The sequence below is a fragment of the Calonectris borealis genome, chromosome 3, assembly GCF_964195595.1.
Source record: "Calonectris borealis chromosome 3, bCalBor7.hap1.2, whole genome shotgun sequence".
Classification (NCBI taxonomy): Eukaryota; Metazoa; Chordata; class Aves; order Procellariiformes; family Procellariidae; genus Calonectris; species Calonectris borealis.
In genome coordinates, this window is record NC_134314.1 from 68,899,949 (window position 1) to 68,921,293 (window position 21,345).

General features: G+C 38.9%; 1 protein-coding gene across 3 annotated transcripts in view; it reads right to left on the minus strand.

Annotated features, from left to right (window-relative positions):
• The window catches only part of TMEM181 (transmembrane protein 181), a 37,053-nt gene that overhangs the window by 8,704 nt on the left and 7,004 nt on the right, over positions 1–21,345 (minus strand). For 2 of the 3 annotated variants that reach the window (XR_012673017.1, XM_075146037.1), the window contains exons 2-13: positions 15,035–15,138; positions 10,211–10,266; positions 8,845–8,935; positions 8,121–8,239; positions 7,012–7,131; positions 4,973–5,053; positions 3,865–3,964; positions 3,368–3,498; positions 2,649–2,740; positions 1,520–1,577; positions 740–842; positions 591–642 (exon numbers count right to left, since the gene is read on the minus strand). Coding sequence is in view for 2 of the 3 variants with exons in the window: in XM_075146037.1 (XP_075002138.1) it covers positions 591–642; positions 740–842; positions 1,520–1,577; positions 2,649–2,740; positions 3,368–3,498; positions 3,865–3,964; positions 4,973–5,053; positions 7,012–7,131; positions 8,121–8,239; positions 8,845–8,935; positions 10,211–10,266; positions 15,035–15,138 (1,107 nt within the window). In the remaining variant the exon portion in view is untranslated. Of the gene's footprint in view, positions 1–590; positions 643–739; positions 843–1,519; positions 1,578–2,648; positions 2,741–3,367; positions 3,499–3,864; positions 3,965–4,972; positions 5,054–7,011; positions 7,132–8,120; positions 8,240–8,844; positions 8,936–10,210; positions 10,267–15,034; positions 15,139–20,000; positions 20,072–21,345 lie in introns of those variants that run through there. The other variant, XM_075146038.1, reaches the window with a different exon arrangement.

Genomic DNA, 21,345 nt, shown 5'->3' on the forward strand with positions numbered 1-21,345 from the left:
GACAGAAGAGTATATGAGAAAATAATTATGTTAACAGGCTGACCATTTATTTTAAGGCACATTTGCTTTCATAGTTCTAAATTAAGAATTATTCTTTTGTGATTAAAAGTCAGCAGTTAACTGAGTAAAGCGGACCCCACCCGCCCCGGTCTATTTTCCTCAGATTTCATCCACTACAGACAATCCAAGAGTCAACAGGAATTTGAAATAACTGCTTGAAGTGGGGGAGACAGATGTTAACAATAATCTAAGAAACTAATTCTAAACTTCTGCTTTGACTAAGTGAAGCTTACAAAGCTCCAAAAGAGGTGAATGGTGCACTGCAGACCACTCAGCAGTACAGAAAACATCTCAGCTAAGCAAACCTCTAAATCTCACAGTGTATTGCTGTTGTAACGGAAATAATATAAAATTAGCTCTAAAAGCCTCAAGAAGGGTTAAAAAATTAAGAAATGTTTGCCATAACAATCATATCAAAAGACATTCCTTAGTTTCGTTGACAATTTTATTATCAGCAAAATGTATTCAAAGCCCTGAAAAAAAGGTTATAAAAGTTACAGTACTGAGAAATGTACTTTGAAATGCCTTACCTAATGACAAGCACTACAAAGGTTAATGCAGTCAAGAATTTTAACCTGAGATCTGAAAAAGATTGAGAGAAGTCGTTATTAGCGAATTTACACCTACATCTAGGAGAAGCAAGCCTGTTTGGGGAAGAATCAAAAGAAATATTCCTTACCAACATAAGGCATGTTACGAAGTTCTGAGCATGCCCTCACTATCAGGAACAAAAGGTATAGAATGTATGTGGTTGCCACCACAAGGAAGAAGATTTTCATTCCCTATAAGAAGAGTGTTAGTTTTTATTATTTAACGAGATTTGGTCTATTCCTTTTTCCCTCAGTAGAAATCACCATTTCCCAAAGCACAACATAGTCCACTTATTCAGGGAAAGTAGGCTCATGAAAGGAAGTACAGAATGAGGACGGCTATATATCAAGGTAGGTTTTTGGGGAATGTAAAGAAAGGATGTTTAAAAGAAGCCATAATTTTGTTCACTGAGTTCACAGTGAGCTGAATCTCAATGATTTTCTAAAAACACAGCTCCTGAGAACAATGCAAGGACCCATATAAATCAGATCTTCCTTTACAACAAGAAAGTCTGAAATTTACTAGGACAGAGGATCTTGGCAGGAGTAAAGATGTACAAAACTGACTTAATAAGAGGCTTAAAAAAATTTTTTTCAACCCCAACAGTCATGAGTCTGTGACTAAACTTGTGGTGTTGAGTTTCCAGATTTGCAAGACAATTTACTCTTCTCATTGGGATGGAGCTCAATATGGCCTATGCATGATCTCAAGCAAAATTAAAAGTACCCTAGTCAGAATAAGACCATCTAACCAGCATTTGCTATTTTCTAAATCGTGTTATAGATTTTAATAGAAGAACAAACTCCACCTCCTTGTATTGCCTAACTCTACCTGCTAATTTAATAGCAAGAAAACATTTCTGACTTACCTGGAAATTACCTGTGTCAACCCTGTATTGATATGTAGGATCATGTACTTCATTAACACTAGAAAAGATTAAAAATGAAAAAGTGGTACTTACACCATTACAAAAGACAAGGTCAAAAAGCCGTGCTGACCAAGAAACCCACTAACAAAGAAAAGGTTTGAAGTTACTGTACAGAGTTTATAACTAAAAGTTTTGGCCGTATAAATTGGTGCAATGCCATTGATTCCATGACAATTTACAGTACATGACATTCTCCTTCTTCCCAAACCCAATTTTGAAGAAATATGGAGGATTTCAGTTGTGAGCATGTCTAATCTCCCCACTTATTTTTTATGATGTATTATCTTATAAATTCCTAAAAGCCTTCAGGATTTAGTGTTTAAATTTTATCTTTGGTGATAAGAATTATACTTAAGAAATAACTGTGGTATAAGCCCTTCCCTCATAGCAATTCTGCTGACAGGGCATTAGCACGAGCATTTCCTGCAACTGCACTGCTTTCAACAATGTACAACGGCATGGAGAAGATTAGAAGGTACCTTCCTTCTGAGAAATAAAATAAGAGGCAAACACTTCAGACTAAATTGGTTTAGAAACTACAAATGCACCAAAACTGAAAAAGTCTTCTGCGTGGGGAATAGTGACACCTTTATGTTAATACAACAAATTGGAAAAAAGAGAGAAAGACTAAACCAAGCAAAAGAACTGAGTTTTGAGGAGAGATAGCATAGCGTGACTAAGCAGTGTCAATACCAATTGTGCAGGTTTAATAGTTGAGAAAGTTTGGACAAACTGTGTAATAACTACAGAGAAACTGTTGCTTCAAATACTAAAAGCTAATTGGGACATAGTGCTAGAGGGAGTATTGTAGGGAGTCATAACATATTGACAAAGTAGTGATTTCTAGATCTCACTCTGATTTATAAAATTATGTACTACTAGATCGTCCATAGAGAATTCTGTTTTCAAATGAGTCACAATTTGCAAAACAGAAAGACGTAAGAATTTGAACTCCGCTCCCATATCACAATTAGAGCATTAAGAAACAGATACCTCTAATTATAAACAATCTTCTCATTCTCGAACACTCTCAGCTCATTACTTTTGCACTGAATTTTAAATTACTTACGTTTGCCATATTCCCAATGTAACAGAGGCAAGCCACAATAGTCCAACAATAAAGAATTTGGGCAGATAGAAAGTTAAGCACTTCCTCTCCCCCTGTTGAGAAAACAATAGTGTGGTGAAGGAGTGAATCCACATTTGATATTTCATTCATTCTTGACAGAATAAAATAACTATCATCTTTGTTTCGTTCAACATGAACTAGATTAAGAGACTCACCTTCTGTATTTTTAACCTACACAGGTGATTACAGAAGACATAAAATTGTATCATAATTTGTGTTAATAAGATGCAGTAGATTTGAAGCATCCTATTTATAATTTCACATATTTCACTGATACTGCAACTACAGGAATATGCTCCATAATTCATATTTATCTTATGCAGTATTTTAAAGGGGTTTAAAAAACAATCAACCACCATATACAACAACAAAACCCTTCAAGCAAGAACAAAGCATAATGGCATCATAATTCTGAAGACTGTCTTGCAATAGTTTAGAGTGGACTGTCCCATCTACCTCATTTAGGCATGGTAGCCTCAAGACAGTCTACTTCACCACAAATAATTTTAACTCCAAAGCTTCATGTGTCACGTTGTACTTTAAGAATAAAATAAATGTCTCTTTTTTAAGAATTGGGTTTAATTTTTGTCACCTTTTGAAAGAACTGAAAAAACAAGTACTGTCTTCTCAGTAAGTAGTAGATAATGTTGCACCCTTACCTGTACTCTTATACCATGGTAGACACAAAGCCAGAACAACAACAGTGCACACAGAAACAGTGATTGGAATAGATCATCCAGCATTCCAGGAAACCAGCTGTTCACCAGAAAAGAAAGGGGGAAAAATGGATCTGTAACAAAATAAGAAAAAAAAAAATTAGAGAGGAAAAAGCACAGTCTTTTCTATTATGAAAAGTAAAGCAGAATGTATCTTCAGAGGGGAAAAAAAACCCTAGGTTTTTCAAATTACACCAGTAAATGAAATTGTTTGTTGTATCTTAAAGTAATTTACAAAGAAAATGGTGCCTCCAGCAGCAATCCTCTGTGCTGTAGAAATAATCTGAAATGATTGCCAACATTTCTAGAAGATTTCAGGTTTTATTAGACTTTCTACTAAACCATTGCTCTTGATGACAACCTAAAAAATTATCATAGAATGACTGAAAGGCAAATATTCTTTTGGTACTGCTAAAAAAGGGAGCTTTGGATGCAAGTACCATTGTAAAGTAGCAGAAGGGGAAGGAGGATGGACATCCATTTCTGTTCAATGCCCCAGTCTCTCATGGAGAATTTCCGCAAGGAATGTGCAAACAGACACTATAAAACAACAACAACAACAACAATTTGTAAGGAAGGAATATAGCCTTAATGATTTTATCAGAGTAAAGAGATAACACAGCACGTTGCAAAGGCTACTTCACGAGGTCTTTGCCACTGAGAACACTATAAAACAGGAGCCACATCTCCTAGCTTCTACTTCTGCTTCAAGTTTGCTGGCTTACCCCAATGCAAATTACTTTATCTCTCAAGCAAACTGAGAAGGAAACCTGCTAGTACTGCGCAAATCAACAATGTTTGAAAAACGTTGCCTAATTACTGGTCACATACTACCAACAACTTCCACTTAAACTCACTTTTTAAAAAAACAGATTCCATATCACATTCACAGTTACCTGCTGAGTGACATCATCTATATGAGAAAATTGCTATGTGAGTGTTCAGTGCTTTAGTGTCCTTACTCTGAAAATTCTGCGTTTTAGATTTTATGTTGCTTTTCTTTCCCAAACACTTCTTTTCCAGGGGCCAAACCAGGTTGGAGGGGAGAGATATCTAAATCATAGCATAATTCAGGTTGTAAGGGACCTCTGGAGGTCATCTGGCCCATCCTCACACTCTAGGCAGTGACGACTTTAAAGTTAGACCAAAGTCATATCCAACTGAGTTTTGCTCATTTTCAGAGACAGAGCGCCCACACTCTGGGCATCCTATTCCAATGTCTGAGCCTACCTGCACTGCAAAAAAAATTTTTTTCTAGCATCTAATCACAATTTCCTTTGTTTAAGCAAAATTCGTTCTGTTCAATTCAAAATCAGAGTTTAGAAAAACAAGTTTTCCCATTTATCCTATTTTCTTAATGTCCCTTCAATACCACTTGTAAAAACATAAAAGCAGCAACTACATAAGTATTTTAGAAACATTTTTTACACCCATTCAGTGATATCTCAACTCTACTGCCTGCGGTTAAGTTACTAAACATAGCACTACAGAGCAGTGTTATCAGCTGCCTACATAATATACTCCAGAAAAACTGAAACAAAATCTTACCGTGACCATAAAAGTAAGAACTACAAAGACAAACCGGAACCATATTTCCACTTGTGAAAAAGTTGGATTGTAGGTCTTCCACTACAAGAAAACAGAAGAAAAATAGCCCAATGAACAATGTTTTGACAGGGTACATACGACATCAATAATTAGCACTTTCTGCAGATACTGAAAATTTCTCTGGCTTTTCAAAATTTGAAGGTATAACCAAATTCCACCATGTCACCATGGAAAGACAAAGATAAATTCATACCCATAGGACTATCTGATGAAAAGAGAACCAAAGCAGCCTAATACCCTTGCTTCTCTCTTACCCTGCCACCTTGTAACATACTCGGTGTGTTGTCATATGTTAAGGCACTTCTCAGGACAAGAAGGATATTCTTCATTGATTTCAATTGCACTTTCATTCAAAGTTTGAATGCCAATAATTGAGTAAATCCAGTATGTTCTTCTTTATTACCAAGGTCAGATGCATAAATTGATTATGAAGATAAGATACAGGCATGCTTCCTGTAATGGGTTCATTTTCTTAAAACTTATTCTCTTGTGAGAGAAGTGGAAAAAAGAAAATCAAGTAAGGGAAGAGTAAATGACCTAACCAGAAATAAAGAACTTTTTTCATAGGTTAAGGAGGAAGAGCTCCTTCTTCTCATGTAATTATTAGACGGGCACAAATATTAATTATAACATGTCAGTTTCCATAAACTCTGCTCTGTTGATAATTTATCTGGCATGCTTCTCTTTTGAAGCCACTTTTGAAATGTAAACTCCCTGGTACAACATACGCTCTGCCATCTGAACAAGAAGCTTTACTTTTCAATGTATTAAATCTGTCAACCTCTGTGTTGTCTTTTTAAACCGGAAATGTAGAATGAAAATTATATGTAGAGAATCCCGTCATACAAAAGGCAATCTATGATTTCAACTGAGATCACCATAAACCATGGCAATAATGAAATAAATTGACAATTTTAGTTACTGTGGGAAAGCAGGGCTTTGGGTTTGGGTTTTTTGGTTTTGCGCACAAGTCTGCCTTAAAGGCAGCCTGCAAAGCAAGATAATAAACCATACAGCTATAAATGCTCCAACACTTTGTCCTGTTTGAAATCTGGAACTAAGAAAAGGGTTTGTGAGTTTGATTTTTTTTCCCCTTAGAGCTTATTTTTAATGATGTGCTTTATGCACTAGAATATTACAAATATTAATATTCAGGAAGTTCATTTAGTATACAAAACCCACTTTTGCTTTACCATAAGATTTTTCCTTGCTGCCTGCTCTGACATACCGAATGTTGCATACAGGTAGAATATACCATAGTAACCTGTATTATAAATTTGGTTTAGTTCCATTTTCTCCCTATGCAAATGTTTCTAAATTTCTTTCTGGAGCCAATCAGCACACACTGATTTATAAGCAATAAATAATTGTTTTATAAGCAATCTTTAGCACTATGAATTTAGCTATTTATTTCACTAGGGATTATTTTAGGGAATTATTCTATTAGTCTGCTTATTTTAGCTGAATTAACATTTTTCTCTTTCTCATAAGCACAGTCAAAAAAAAAAAATCTTCATTTTTCTTTGAGTTTGTTAAATCTTTCTAACCCACGCTTTTGTAAAGTCTGGAAAAATCCTGCTAATTCAGATGCACCTACTGGAAAGGCTGAAAAAGATACCATGCTTTAGAGAGGCAACATCTCTATATGCAAATGCAGAAAACTGGATGTTCTAGTCTAGCCTGCCTACTGCTAAAAATATCTCCCAAGAATTAGACTAAATTTATCTGTTCCAGAAAACAGCATTAGCAATTCTGAAAGAAAAATCTTTCCTTATAGAGTTAAAAAAATTGGCCTAGACCCTTACTAACAGCAAATGCTATAATAGTTCTGACATTAGTTGTGACAGAAAAATTTACTATGATGCATCTTTGTGTTTTTCTTCAAAAATGAGATAACTTTTTTATTACTGTTAAAGCAGACTTCTACAGCATTAGTAATTAAAGAGATTTCTTTTGCTAGTATAAAACTTTATACTTACTGTGAAAGTAATATTCTGGATGGTATACGTTAACTTATTTAGATCTTCAAAGCTAACAAATATGTTGTACTGAGTGTAGTTCAGGTAGCCAAGGTGAGCAACAATGATTTCACTGCATTTCTGTGAACACATACAGTGAAGAATAGTATGTAAAAGCCTTCAATTTATTCCAGAATATGCGCTGTTAGTAGAGGTTGGAGAATTTGTTTCTAAATGGTCAGACATTTATCATATTTATTAAATGCCTTACCAGTCTTGATCAGTCAGAATAACACTCAAACAAGACCCGCAGATAAAGCATTTCTTGAAAGATACCAGACAAAGCAGAAGAAACTGATAGTCAGTCAGCAGGATCAAAGGTTGAAACAATAAACAAGGCTAACTTTTCACTTATGCTGGTGAAAGCAACTGCTTGCAGCACCAGGAAGGATCTGAATAACTCTGTCAGTCAAGCTCTAGGTCATCAGATTATGAGATGGGGCTATCTGGTACTAACTAATTTCTAAAAGTTAACAGGAGGAAAGAGAAGACCCAAGCATATTGCTCTCTTGGCTGTGTGTAATTAAATCTAATGGAACACTGTTCATTAATTTCTGTAGATTTCATATATATGTGTATATATATAAAAAGAAAACATTTGATTTACCCTATATGCTTATCACAAAAACCTTCAGCTATGCCCTTCCTAAAGGACTTGCACCTAGAGAAGCTGTTTTGGACTCTCTGCTAGGTGTTGGAGGAGAATTTTTCTCCTGTGGCATCCTATATCCAATCTTCTGCTACAATGTCCCTTTCTTCAGTACTGCTAAATCTGTTTAGGTGACTAAGCAGGACACAGTGCTTTGCTAGCAGAGAGCTACTCTAACAAGAAAGAGGAGTCTTTAAGGAGTAATAGACACAAGTCATAGAAGTAAACAAAAAACCGGATAGGTAGGTATCTTGGTCAGCATTACTAGCTAGGTTGCAATTATAAATAAAAGTATACTCTAGAGTCTTTCCTGAGACATGCTTAACAGATATATTAATCTCATTTGCAATGTAATGTAACATGCACACAAATAGATTCAAAGAAAATGTACTGCATCAGTTTTGTTTAAGCAGGCACATACTTGTGCACAACTGAGTAATCTCGTCCGATTGTGAACTTGATTATTAACATATGGTGTGCTTCCATCCTTCACCACTCCAAGTACTTTGACTGTCATAGTAACATTCTTCTTGAGGGATACTGTAATTAAAAGAGAAAACATTAAGCTATTGCTACATGCAGAAATGAAATCTCAAATAGAGTTCCAAACATAGTTTAAAATGCATATGATATCCAAAGATTACTCAAAGTTATTCAGTTATACTTTACTGGAGTAGAGGTCCAGTATATTAATAAAAAAAAACCACAAAACTTTTTATTTATGTACTTGGGCAGTAAGTCACAAATGCCCTGTACTGAGTCTTGACAGATTAACAATTACTAATACAGTATTTCTCACATATTTACAGGGAAGTTTTATTGAAAAATTAGTATCATTACAATCTACACATCTAATTCCCCCAAAATGAAGGAAGAGAGACACAGATTCTCTAGATACTACTGCTTTCACAGAAATAACAAACAACCTATCCCATATACCTGTTGCTTCCAGTTCTCAAGATCAGTGCTGTCCATGTCTTTGTGGGGGGCAGGGGGTGGAGGGGGAGAAACTGTATCAGAGGAAAAACCCACCAACCACAGTGAGAAAGCAACAGGATCATGTATGTGACAGATGAAATTAAAGATACAATATACAATATACAGGTTGCTATAGCAATTTCCTGAGAATTAGGTAAGATTCTCACCATCGTGCTGATCCAATTCAACTACGCAGGTCAGCCACAGCTGCTGATTGTAAGTAGACAGTGGTGGCGAACTTAAATTAAATGGCTTCAGCTGTAAAAAAACCCACAAGGTTAGCATTAGCCATTATTCTCTGACATGATATGTCTGTAGTTACAATGGTAAAAGGCACGTTATTTATGTTTGTGACAATATTTTTGGGAATAGATTTAATATGTGCTACTCTGTGGACAGTATGATAAGCAGCTCAAATATAAGTCTTCCAGAAAAGCAGCTTAAACAGCACACGGATTTTGCACAGCACAGAAGTAAGGAAAGGTACGACTACTTAAAGCACATAAAAGCAGCAGCAATAAAACAAAAAAGTTCAGATATAAAAAATAATATCATGAGACCTAGCCTGAAAAGAAAAAGTCATTTCTAGCACTTTACATCAAAAGTCAGATTTGTGACCCCTCATATGCTACAGTTTTAAACCTGTTCAACTATAATTAAGAAAACAACAACTATTTTTCCACTAAGTTTTCTAAAAATCCCACATTCATTTCAAAAGCATGGAAGATATCATTAACAGATAAAATCTATATGCAGGAAATACTACTCCTATTTGATATAAAAATATGCTTGGTACCAATCGAAACATATTTAGGTGACTAATAGTCCAAAAAAAGAAATGTTCCAGTGTATTTAAAGAAAATTTACTTCAAAAAAAAATCAAAACAAAACAACAAAACCTTTTTAGCACTTTCACAAAAATTACTTTAGATATTAGGTTGACAGCAAAGAGCTAGACAGAAATAAAAATGCAAGAACTGAGAACCAAAATATGAAAGCTTTCAAGAAAATGAATGTGAAGGTCCATGTTAGGAAGCCAGAGCCCATGTCTTGGTCACATGACAGTGAACAACTAACAAGAAAAAGAAATACTCCTTCCCAGGTGACAGAAAGGAAGATCACGAGAGGGATATCACTAGTTGCCACTGAGAGCATTGTTTTTCAGTTTACGTTCTCAATTTCTATTTCTGGCCCCCCTACAAGAATCTCCAACATTAACTCACCAGGGAATCTTATCAACACTCAAGTGTTACTTTATCAGAAATTACTGTGCAGAAACATCATAGAATTCTCTACCTTACCTGCTGACAAAGTAAGAGACTAGAAATTGCTGCTGGGCCAACTCATGAAATAACACAGTGGTAGTACAATATTGCACGTCCAATTTCAAACTGGAAAGCACCATGTGGCCAAGAAGTTTTCCAGTAAAAATCTAAATACTTAAAATAATTGCGGGGAAGGAGGGGAACATTTAACATCACTGACATCAAATAATGCCATTCATGTAATCCAGCGATATTTACTAACTCTTACCTTTAGGCTGTTATTTAAGTCGGTTCTTGCTACAGAAGTTTCAATTACATTAGGACCTACACAATATATAAGAAGGAAGAAAGAAAATTATATTGAAGTATGCGTATTACTGATACGTAATGACGTAAATTTAGGATGTTAAAAGACTGTATAAAATACCTCCCTGCAAAGCAGGTAAATAGTAGCCCAAAAAAATAGATGTTTAAGCGGAACGGTAAATCACTTAGACGTTTCAATATCATTAATAAAGTTGGCCTGAATGTTCCTTTAAGCGTCTCTGCCATAGTATTTCTAGGCATGATTAAATAGGAAGTAAATTATAAATCAAGAACTCCATGTCAGAAGCCCTGCATGTATACTCTAAACTACTACAACAAACCACACAGTATTTTTCCCAAACTAAGCTGTACACTGCAGTCATGAAAGTACTCAGCTACAGAAAAAGCTAGCTAAGCACCAGTGGCACTGTTGTTACAGCAACTTGAAGCTCAACAAGGGCTGCAAAAACCACCCGAAAAACCCACATATTTAATTGCACTATAAAATTTCTACAGCCAAACTGCTACCATTACCTGATTTACATAGAGCATAGCGTCCATAATGCATTGCACTCAAGGCTCGGCTACCAGGGCAAACACATCCCATTATATTTGAGTGCATGATGCTAATGCCTTTTTATGTATGTGTAGTGTACTTGCTTGTACAATCACAACAACAGTACTTTCTGGCTAGTGCTGGATTTTCATCGCATTGGTCTGTTCAAGCCAAGACACCCATATGTTTGTTTAGGAACAGTTCTCAGCCTACTCAGATTGGGCCCCTCCTTTTTTATAGAAATCTGGGGCTATAATATATTAATAAACATAAATAAACATAATTGCATAAAAGTTCCATAAACGATTTCTCCTAAAACAGACAATTCATTTAATCAATGGAGTTTCATGTCCAATTGTTGGAGATGTGGGAGATGTTCAGCTTGCTACCAGACTTTTTAGGCAACCATTCCTCCAATCATTCTGGATACAGACACACACACTTAACAGGTACTGATCAACTGCATCTATCCACTCACACCCTACCTCTAGTTCTGTATGCAGTAAACGGGAAGCAATAAAATCACAATTTATGTTAGAAGAGACCTCCAGGGCCATCTAGTCCACCCTCGTTTAACTAGATTAGGTTGCTAAGGGCCACGTCCAGTCAAGTCTTGAACATCTCTAACGACAGATACTCCCACAACCTCCCTGGGCAACCTGTTCCAGTATTTAATCACCCTTATGGTAAGAAAAAATGTCCTAATATCTAACTGGAATTTCTTGTGTTCCAGTTTGTGTCTGTTGCCTCTCATCCTGTCATCATGCACCTCTGAGAAGAGTCTAGCCCCATCTTCTGTGTATCCTCTGATAAGGTTGTTGTAGACAGCAGTACAGTTTTCCCTTAGCCTTCTTAGGTATGCAAGAACACATGCTACTGGGGAGATGAGGAATGCATGCATGTATATACATACACAAAATTATGTACTCATGCATGCATATGTACATACGCGAACTAAACCAGAAAAAATGAAAGAGTAGGAGAAGGTCTGTATATATACCAGGGTGTGAAGAAACACAGAGAAGATGTATAGCAGGTAGGGACATAGGCAGGACATATATGTGTATATTTGGGTCACCCCAGAGGCTTCCCAGTTACAGTAAGATTTCTCTGTCCAAATGGTCTCTCCCCTTACGTATTCGGTCTGGCAATTTAATGTAAGTAAGTTATTAATCCTCAAAACATGCTGTTTCGGCCACAAAATTAGTATTAAAAAAATTACGCAAGAAAAGCAGTTTTTCACAAAGACTATGGCCTTCAAAGTTACTACAGAGAAAGAATGGAAAACAAGGAAGTTTATAAATGAGCAACATGGGATCATTCTGTGCAAGAAGTATTTTAGGTTAGCTATCATGGTAACTTTAAACATGCAGCATTGCTTGGTGTTCTATAACCACTCTAATTACCATATTAATAATATAAACCATCTTACAGACTTTAAATGGAAAAATGAAGAATTTCACCCATCACACTCAAAACTTCATATTAGAATTACAGTTCAACTTCACTAACACCCACCCACTATAAAGTCAGTTCTGCGTCATTGAACTTTTCAGTTCTCAAGTACATATAAACAGGGCAGATTTTTGGAAGGCATTTTGGTTTTGAAAAGCATACTTCAATGTCAGTAACTGCTCACAGTTGATAAGTCATCATATTTCAGTAATTAAGTCTTAAGAAAAACAATAGAATGAGCCTTTTTAAAAAGGTTTTTTTTACCAGAAGATATGAACCAATATTGGGGCAGAGAGATCATAGTCCCAGTTTTTAAGAGCAGCAACCAAAAAAAAAATGAGGTTCTACTGCTATAACTGCTATTCCTCTAGAAAGCAATATATTAAAGCTTTTTAAAGCAACTGACCAAAATGATGCTGTGGTCATTTTATAAAAAATGGTGATTAAATGACATTGTTATTGTTTTTCTTTTAGTTTTGCTCAGTTAACAGAATCACATCTGAAAGCAAAGAACCACCCTGAGGTGGTGAACAGCAAAGCTGCACAGGTACAGAAAATGAGCTCTGCACTTTGTATTTTCCCTGCACTTGTCTCACCCCAAAGATAACATAGACCCCTTGGGAAAAGGGAAGGAAAGTGAATGTGACTTGGGAAAAAAAAAACAAGTCTGTGTCTGTCTTGGGTTACAAGAACCGAAGAGCAACAACCACCTCAGATTAAACTGTCTTGTTTTCTCAGATGAGAAACAAGACTTCTGCTAGGCTTCCCAAACTGCAGGTAGAGATGTGAAGTATGGGCAATGGCATATTCAAGTAGCACAGAAAATATGGATGTATTTCCCACTTTTTCATTTACTTAGTGGGTTTGGTGAGCAGTTTTGCTCAGACTGCACCCTTTAATGAAGGAACACTCTATTGTTCGTGCCCCTCCCTCTATTCACAGCAAGCAAGGAGCTGTCAACAAAAGACACGGAAAAACATCACAGTAAGTGTTCAGTGGGTCTCCTCCCAAGATAAACAGCATTCTTTTAAAAATAATTAAGTTATAATAATGAACTGTGTTCACGCTTTGTCAACAAAACTATCCAGCAAACCAATCTTACAAGGACAAGAATCTCACAGCCGTGCCAGTTCCCAAAGGGGATCACAGGCGAGTCCTGGGACCCCAGCAGGGTACAGATGACCAAGTGTTGCTTACAGCAGCCAAGTCCCCTGGACCAAAGGGAACCACATCATCAGATCGCTCTGCACACAGATGCAATGCAACACACCGACATGGCTCTCTTTCAGGTTCTGCTACCGATTAAGAATGAAATGCTCAGTTTTCTCTTCCAGGAGCACTGCTTTTTGCCTAGTCTTCCGTAAAACAACTTTCTTGCATTTCTTGCAAACTGGGCAGTATAAATACACAACTACAAATATGGTTCAATTTTTAAGCCAAATAGCCAAATGACACTAAATTAAGTAATTCCAGTTTTTTTTTCCTTTATCATTCATATAAAATGCATTTTTGAAAATGTACTTATCTGGTATTTTAGTGGCCAAATAATGCCCTTACGCAAGTCACAGGAATATCAGTGATTAACCTTTATAACTGAAAGTCTGTTTGGACCTTAGGCTGCTACAATAAATCAAACAGCAGGAAAGAAGGTTTTATTTCACAGACAAATTTTATTATTTAATGCTATCATGAAGAATGTACTGCCTACATGGCACGGATGGGCAGAAAAAGCCCAAACAGCTGCTTCCAATTAACCCCTCCCTTATTTCCAAGGCAGGCAGGAGCGGATGAGTCGCAGGCCTGCGCAGCCCGTCTCATTCTACAGGAAGTGAAGGACAGGGCAGAGGTAGAGACAACCCTACAGACAGGTCAAGAGGTGTCAGAGAGTGGCACAGGAGAACACGCTGGGTGACGTGGAAATAAGCAGTAAAGCGGGGGGAAGTGGTAACGTCCTTAAATAATTCTTACATGGGGGGTGGGTTGCTTAATGAGTACAAGTCCCTCCCTTCCCTTCTCCCTGTCTGTCATTTAACTTCTGTGTTGACAAAGCTATCCTGACAGCAGAATGTTAGCGTATTAGCACTGCAGAGACAGCATACTGACTTCTTTTTCAAGTACGTTTTAGACCTGGAACAGCTCTCTGGCATGAAATACAGAGGGCTCCCACGCTTCCATCTGCCTAATGACACTCTGCATCTTTGTCGACCAGACTTCCACAAATCTCCCTGATCTCCAGGATAAGTATCCAGGCACTGAGTGCTTAGCCTCCCAGATCACGTCATGACTCCCACAAAGGTCTTTGAAACCAGAGACCTAAGCTCATATATGTTCGACAACAGAAGTTCGTATTTTTACATTACTAAAATATTTTATATTTCAGTGGCATTTATCACCCAAACATTTAGAAGGCTTTACAAACAGTTATCTACTTCCTCATAGAAAATCAAGTATTAGCACCACCATTTTACAGATTGAAATACAAAGAAGAAAATTTATGTAGCAGTCTGCTGAAAAATTATGTTACAATGAAGATGGTTTTGTTTTACTTTACTGACTCCTCCCAGCAAAGCAGTTGCAAATACCAAATCTGTGTAGGTAGCACTCCTGTGAAAAAATGAGATGGAAGAAACATTTCCCCCTCCCTGTCAAAAGTAATGCTTCCTCAGACATCTCAGGGCCACTAAGCTTACTAGCATTTAAATACATCTGTAAATACCAACAGGTTTAGACAAAGCATACAAGAACTGTAACCTTTTAAAAAGACAGCATCCTTACCTGCTATTCCTATGAAGACTGTCAAACCAAAACAAACAAAGAATACTACAAAGACCAGAACAAAATGCCGTTTGGACAGTGTATATAATCGCATCGGTGCCAGCCTACAGGAAGCAAAAGAAAGCACAGAATTAGCTGTCAGTCATATTTCTAAAGGGGAAAAAAAAGTAGACCCCATTCATTCCTCCATGAAGAAAATTAAACCAAACTCTGAGGTAACATGTAAAACTGAGAAAAAAAAATATTAATGCTGCTTTATAGAGCAAGGATAACTACTAGGAATTATTAGACAAATGTATGTGCATGCACATCTGCACCTCAAAATGTATGAATTTTGCCCATTCCTTTTATGCTAGGGTTTTCTATTGTCCTAGACTCGAGCAAGAGAAAGCATTTCTTAGAGGGAGAAAAAGTTACATTTTTTTAGTTTGTGAGTTAATAATTTAAACATCCACGATACCATGTCTCCTGCAATGACAGCTTAACGTAAAGGGATTGACTTCACTAACAACTCAGTTACTTGCACAGGATCTTGATGAATTTTCTACATCATATATATATGTTGCAGAATCATCCCCAACAAGGAGTAAGGCAGAACTCCAGATCTGCTAGATGTGCATGCTCAGGCTCTACATTCCTGTCTGAACTCCACCAAAGCTTGGGAAATAGAAACCTGAACTTAAGTTTATTATTAGACACTTAAATACAAATACACATAAAAGCAATGACATCTCTTCCACAACTGGTTGGTGGTTATCATTAGGTTAAAGACAAAATAGAGGGGAAAAAAAAGTACTGAAAGGACCAATTGCATTCTCCTAGAAACAGGTAAATTCCAGTTCTGTTAGCTTAAGGGAAATATGATCAAAGAATTAATCCTACATAACATATCCCTCCTTTATCTTCCTGTTTGTTAAATGCATAGTTCAAAAAAGGACAAATCCACCACGTTTCAAAATACAGGCAACATTTTGTTTTGAGTTATGCCAGAACTGAGCCATGTAGTTGGTTTTCTACTGCTGTTCCAGTAGGTATGATCATAGAAAGCTGTACAGTTTATATGGGAAAGCTGTAGGATTGGAGAGGGGGTGTGTGTGGTGGTGGTGTTTTCCGATAAAAGTTGTAAGAGTACCATCATGGAAAGAAATGAAAGCGTAAGACTTTAATGACAGTACTCCCTTTCAGCTTGGAATAAAACTTCTTTTCACCAGCTGAATGGTGCTCTTACTGGTTCACTATATTAATGAAGAAATGCAGAAAAGGTGGTGGAATCCTTTCCATAAGCCCAGTCTGAATTCTGGGACCAGGTATCCCAGGCCTGCATGCCTGCCAGCCCTTAAAAGCAAGGCAAACAATTCGCTTTAAACCAGTAAAAGGATTTAATAATAACATCTATTTTCTTTAAGAATCACTGCATTCTCTCCAAATGAGGCACTACAAAAATAATTACATCATTCCTTTACTGTGAAGTTAAATCTTAATTTAACTCACAAAGGAGGTGGGGAAGGGAGGAAAAACCCACAGAAGCAATGAGAACTGCAAGCAAGTAACTGTAAATGCTACAAGTTTGCGCAAAGTGGCTGTACAGGACTCCAGGCACAGCACCTGCAAACAATGTAACTTGCCTTGCCACACACAGTTATGCTGAGCAAAAGTCCCGCACCAGTCTAAGAAGCCAGAATAGCTGATTGTACAGGCAAAAAAGGTAAATCGTACATGAAATTATCACAATCATAAACAGGAACAGATCAGGTCTTTGTCACAGAGATCACCACACAGAAGTCTCACAGACAAATATGATTTTAAGTTGACTTTGAAAAATGCCAATTAATAGAGGCATTTCAAACCAGAACTTGTCTGCACAACTTTTGCAGCGATATAACTACAGTATTTTCCTTAAATCAATGTCTTTACACCTCAGCCTTCATGCACTTAAACCATTTTAAAGCTATTACATCTGTACTAGTACTAAAATAACTAACTCACTAACTAAATAAGCTGCATTTTCCTATCGGTTCCAAGGGCTCCTTCAGTTCCACAGATGATCTGGTATTCCTTGTCTGCCTAAGAACACCATGTATGGGATATTATCTTGAGATACCAAAATACTAATCTTAACAAGAAAATCCTTGATATATAAAAATGGTATATAAAATGTTGATACGCCTAAATTAACTATAAGGGTTCAAGTGGATACCAAACGCTTCATGGAAGAGTACCCACTGAGGACCACTCAATACACAGAAACCAGGTCTGGATTGGAAAGTCCACAGGTTGAGAATAGCTGAAGACTGGAAGAGTATCATATATATGCAGGAAAGTATCACATACGCTTGTGTTGTTCTTAATAGCTTACATCTGGGCATCCACTTAACAGCTACAGTCTGATGCAGGATACTTCTGACTTGCTATACATATTCTTGGTTATGTTGATAAGCTTTCTATTTTCCAAGTTCCTGTAGACATTTCAAAGCTCATAATGCGAACATGAAAAGCAGCTTCATCTCCGCAGTCCTTACAGGAAAGTCACCAGAGTTCACCCAACCAACACTCGCAGCTTTACAGCTATGGGCAATTATCACCTTGGTTTACTCGTACACCGGAGCACAGCTTTCGAAGAAACATGTTCCAGACATTGGCTCATTCTTTATTCCAACTCCTCTCCAGGTGGTGCAATACCCAGTAGTCAAAATGCGTACATATACACCTACCTAAGAACAGTCATGCTGGCGCTTTACAAAGAAAGAAGGGACACACTGTGTCTTTTCCCTTCTTTCATACTGGTACTCCTGAAGTCTCATTTAAGCCACTGACGGTATGTGCTACTTTACAGGTCAGTAAGGCAACAAGGACACTTTTTGTAAGAGCAAATGTAAGAACTCGGCCAAATCTTAACTACATTTATCATGACAGCAAACAACAATTTATAGCATTCCTATTGGATGATGTATTCTTCATTGCCCCTCGCTGCAATAACAGAATTTCGTTGTGTGGTTTAAGTGTCTCATTTCAACCTACCACCAGCTGACATACAAAGCAGATAAAATGATCCTCACGTAGGTTCATTGTTTAACATCTTTCTTTTGGAAAGAGATTATATAAAATTTATGCATATACATAAGTGCAAGTTGATGATCCCCCACTAACAGCTTCTTTCTTACATCTGAAAAGCCTAATAAAGAATGAAATGTTTGAAAGGCATTTATAGGAAAAGCAAAAAAGGTTCCTCACTCTGGAAGCACCTGTTCAACCGAATAAAGAACTGTGCTTTGCTTTACTGATGGAAGATGCTTTAATCAGCCTAGTCCAAGGTAGTCCAAAGCTTAAGACTAGCCATCCAGTGTCTGCAGATTTCTCAGGCAGCTTTTATCACCTGTACTGTGTTTTATCCTAACTCAGACAGAAACTAAATATTTTATAATTAAATTGGACATGTCTGAAACTAACTGCAAAGGAGCAGAAAGCACTGAGATACAGAGAAATATTATACATAGACACCTCAAACAGTAGTCAGTAAAAACTAAACTGCACTAATGCAATCTGTGATAGAGTGAACTATGGAAACGCACAGCTGTAACAACTGCAATCTTTCAGTAGCCATTCATATGCAAGATGTAAAGGTAGGTTAAATCTTGCTCTTTGAGTAAAGTTTTGGTTCAAATGGTTAAGCAAAATGTTTCTCAGGCTATTCCTCATCTTCAAATCACTTCTCACGCCTGCACAACACAGTCTTTATTAGAGTAAAGGCTATCATGAAAAACAGAGCCTTTTATACGATAGTTTTCACTTAAGACACTCACTTTGCAGATAGGGAGGCTGTGACAAAAGTGGGATTAAGCAGTAGGTAGCACAGAGTTGATGTTAAAATCAGAGATAACTCACCTTTACGTACAGTAGTTTTTCTGACATATTAGTCTCAACATCTCTGCCTCCACCGGCTCTGTTCTATTTTAGGCTCACTCCCACATAAAACTATCAAACCCACTTCGATTTAAATGATTCGATATGCTACCTATATTCATAGTACTGGGTCTATCTGCACCTGTTGCACTTGCTCATGGTTTAAAGACATTGCTTGCTTTGGTGTCCCTCAGAAGACCTTGAATTTCTTCTTGCAGGTGTGTTCCACCATGGTTAATAACTAATGAGGCAGCACATGACTACATAAAAAGATGCATACAACTAATATTAACAGTACTTCGTGGTAGTGTTGTATGACAACTGATAGCTAACCATGACTATGCTAAACAGCTCATGTGCACAGGGTGGGTTTGGATTTTTTTTAGTGTCTTGTTTGTTGTACTCATTGAAGTCTGAGTAATTAGTCAGGTCTATCGCTCTATCCATGCGGAGACACATCCGGGAAAACAAGTTTTTCTTTTTCCTTAACAGGCACAATCTGAGAGTGGAGATACGGGGGGGTTTATTCACCAGGTAAGAAGAGAAACCGCAGCGTTCCTCTAAAGAAGCGGGTAGTTACTCTCAGGTTTCTGACTGCGAACCATAGCCTTAGAAACATTAATGTAACCCTCGGTAATCTTACTTCCTTAATGAGAATTAACGCGTATAAACTGAATGACAAGATTCAGGTCTTTACAGGGGAAAGGCTTAAGTTACCGCACCCGGCCAGAGAAGGCATTTCTTCTCCCCGCCCCGGACCCGGCCCCAAGCAAACAAGCACGTCCCGGTCCCGGCAGCGTCGGGTCGGTGCCTGCTCCCCCGAGACCTAGCGGACCGCGCCGGCAGCCGGGGCGGCGGCAGCTGCAGGCGGGCTCCCCGCCGGCCGCTGAACGGCCACTCCCGCCGCCAGCGCCCGAGCGCGAGGGCAGACCCGCGAGCCCCTAGCGAGCCGCCACGCCACCTCACCCCGCACGCGCGAGGGACCCCGCCGCCGCGGCCTCGCGCCCCGCCCGCCCCCGGCGCGCGAACGGCGGACCACCCCGCTCCTCCCCCGCCCACCACTCACGGCTCCATCCCGGCGCCGCATGCGCAGTGGAGGCACCGCCTCCCCTCGCCCGGCAGCCGCCGCCGTGGCACAATCGCGAGCCGGTGCCTCGCGGCGGCTTCCGCGTGCGTCACCCGGCCGCCACGCGACTCGGGAGACGTCACGGCGGCCCCCGCTGCTCCTCCGCCGCGGGGCCGAAGGGCAACGTTGCTGGCAGGGGGCGGCGGCGCTACGGCGAGCCGGAGGGGACACGGGCCTGCGCTCTGCGGCCTGCTGCCGGAGGCAGCGCGGTGCTGGGCGTGCGGGAGCGGCGGGCGGCCCTGGCCTCGAGCAGTCACGGCGGTCGAGGCCTGGCCTGCAGCCTGAAGGGCAAACCGCCGTCTCCCGCGCCGTACCGCAAGCTGCAACCGCCGCCTTTCCGGGCGGCAACCGAGGGCCGGGAGGGAGAGCCTCCTCCGGAAGGCAGTGCAAATCGGGCGCTGAGCTTCGGCGCTTTGAAGCGCCGTCTGCGCTGTGGTGAACAGGCCTCGAGCGCACGCCTGTGCCTCCTCCTCCTCTGCTCAACGCCGGGCGCTCAAAATGCATCGTTCTCTCGGGGTGACAGCAGTGTTTTCCACGTTCCCGGTGCCCTCTTTCAGCCTGTATTGTAGTATTAGCAGCCGCGTTCATCATAGGGAAATTTAACCGTATAAACAGAGAATATGTAAGACAGAAGTGGTTCTCAATCTGATTTAAACCTATCCGGTTTAGGCGTAAGGACTGATGCGGCTCATCCGTGCTGAACGTGTGCATGCTTGGTGCCCATTAGGGACAGCCTCCTGGTTTGCAAATGATTTTTTCCAGCCTGATCAAACGGCGATGGCTTTTTCAGCGGAGTGAAAATGCCATCGCTGCAGTCACCTGCGTGCAGCTTTGTGGTATTCAAGAGATGTGATCGATGTATCATGTTCACAGAGAATTTAGTCAGCTCACTAGTGCTGGAAATTAAATCCTAGGAGTAAGCTACTACTTTAAACATACTACTTAATAAAAATCTCCAGATCGCATCTAATACTATTTTATTCTTGCACAAATGTTGAGATAAAGTTGGATTTTGTTCAGCTTTCCTATTAAATATCCTGAGACTGGGCAACAAAGATTGTCAACAGACACATTAAGTAGAGATTATGAGAATTAGGCAAGTTCAGGGATTTTGCCAAGTTATATTTTGTATTCATCTTTGATAGCTCTCATACTTGTTTATAAAAAGCCAACACTGCAGTTACTTAAACATCTGGGGATACTTGGTGTCAGGTCTAGGATAAAATTCAGAGTAACTTCCCAGCTTTGGTGTTTGTCATATACATAAGGTAGAGCCATCTCAGGA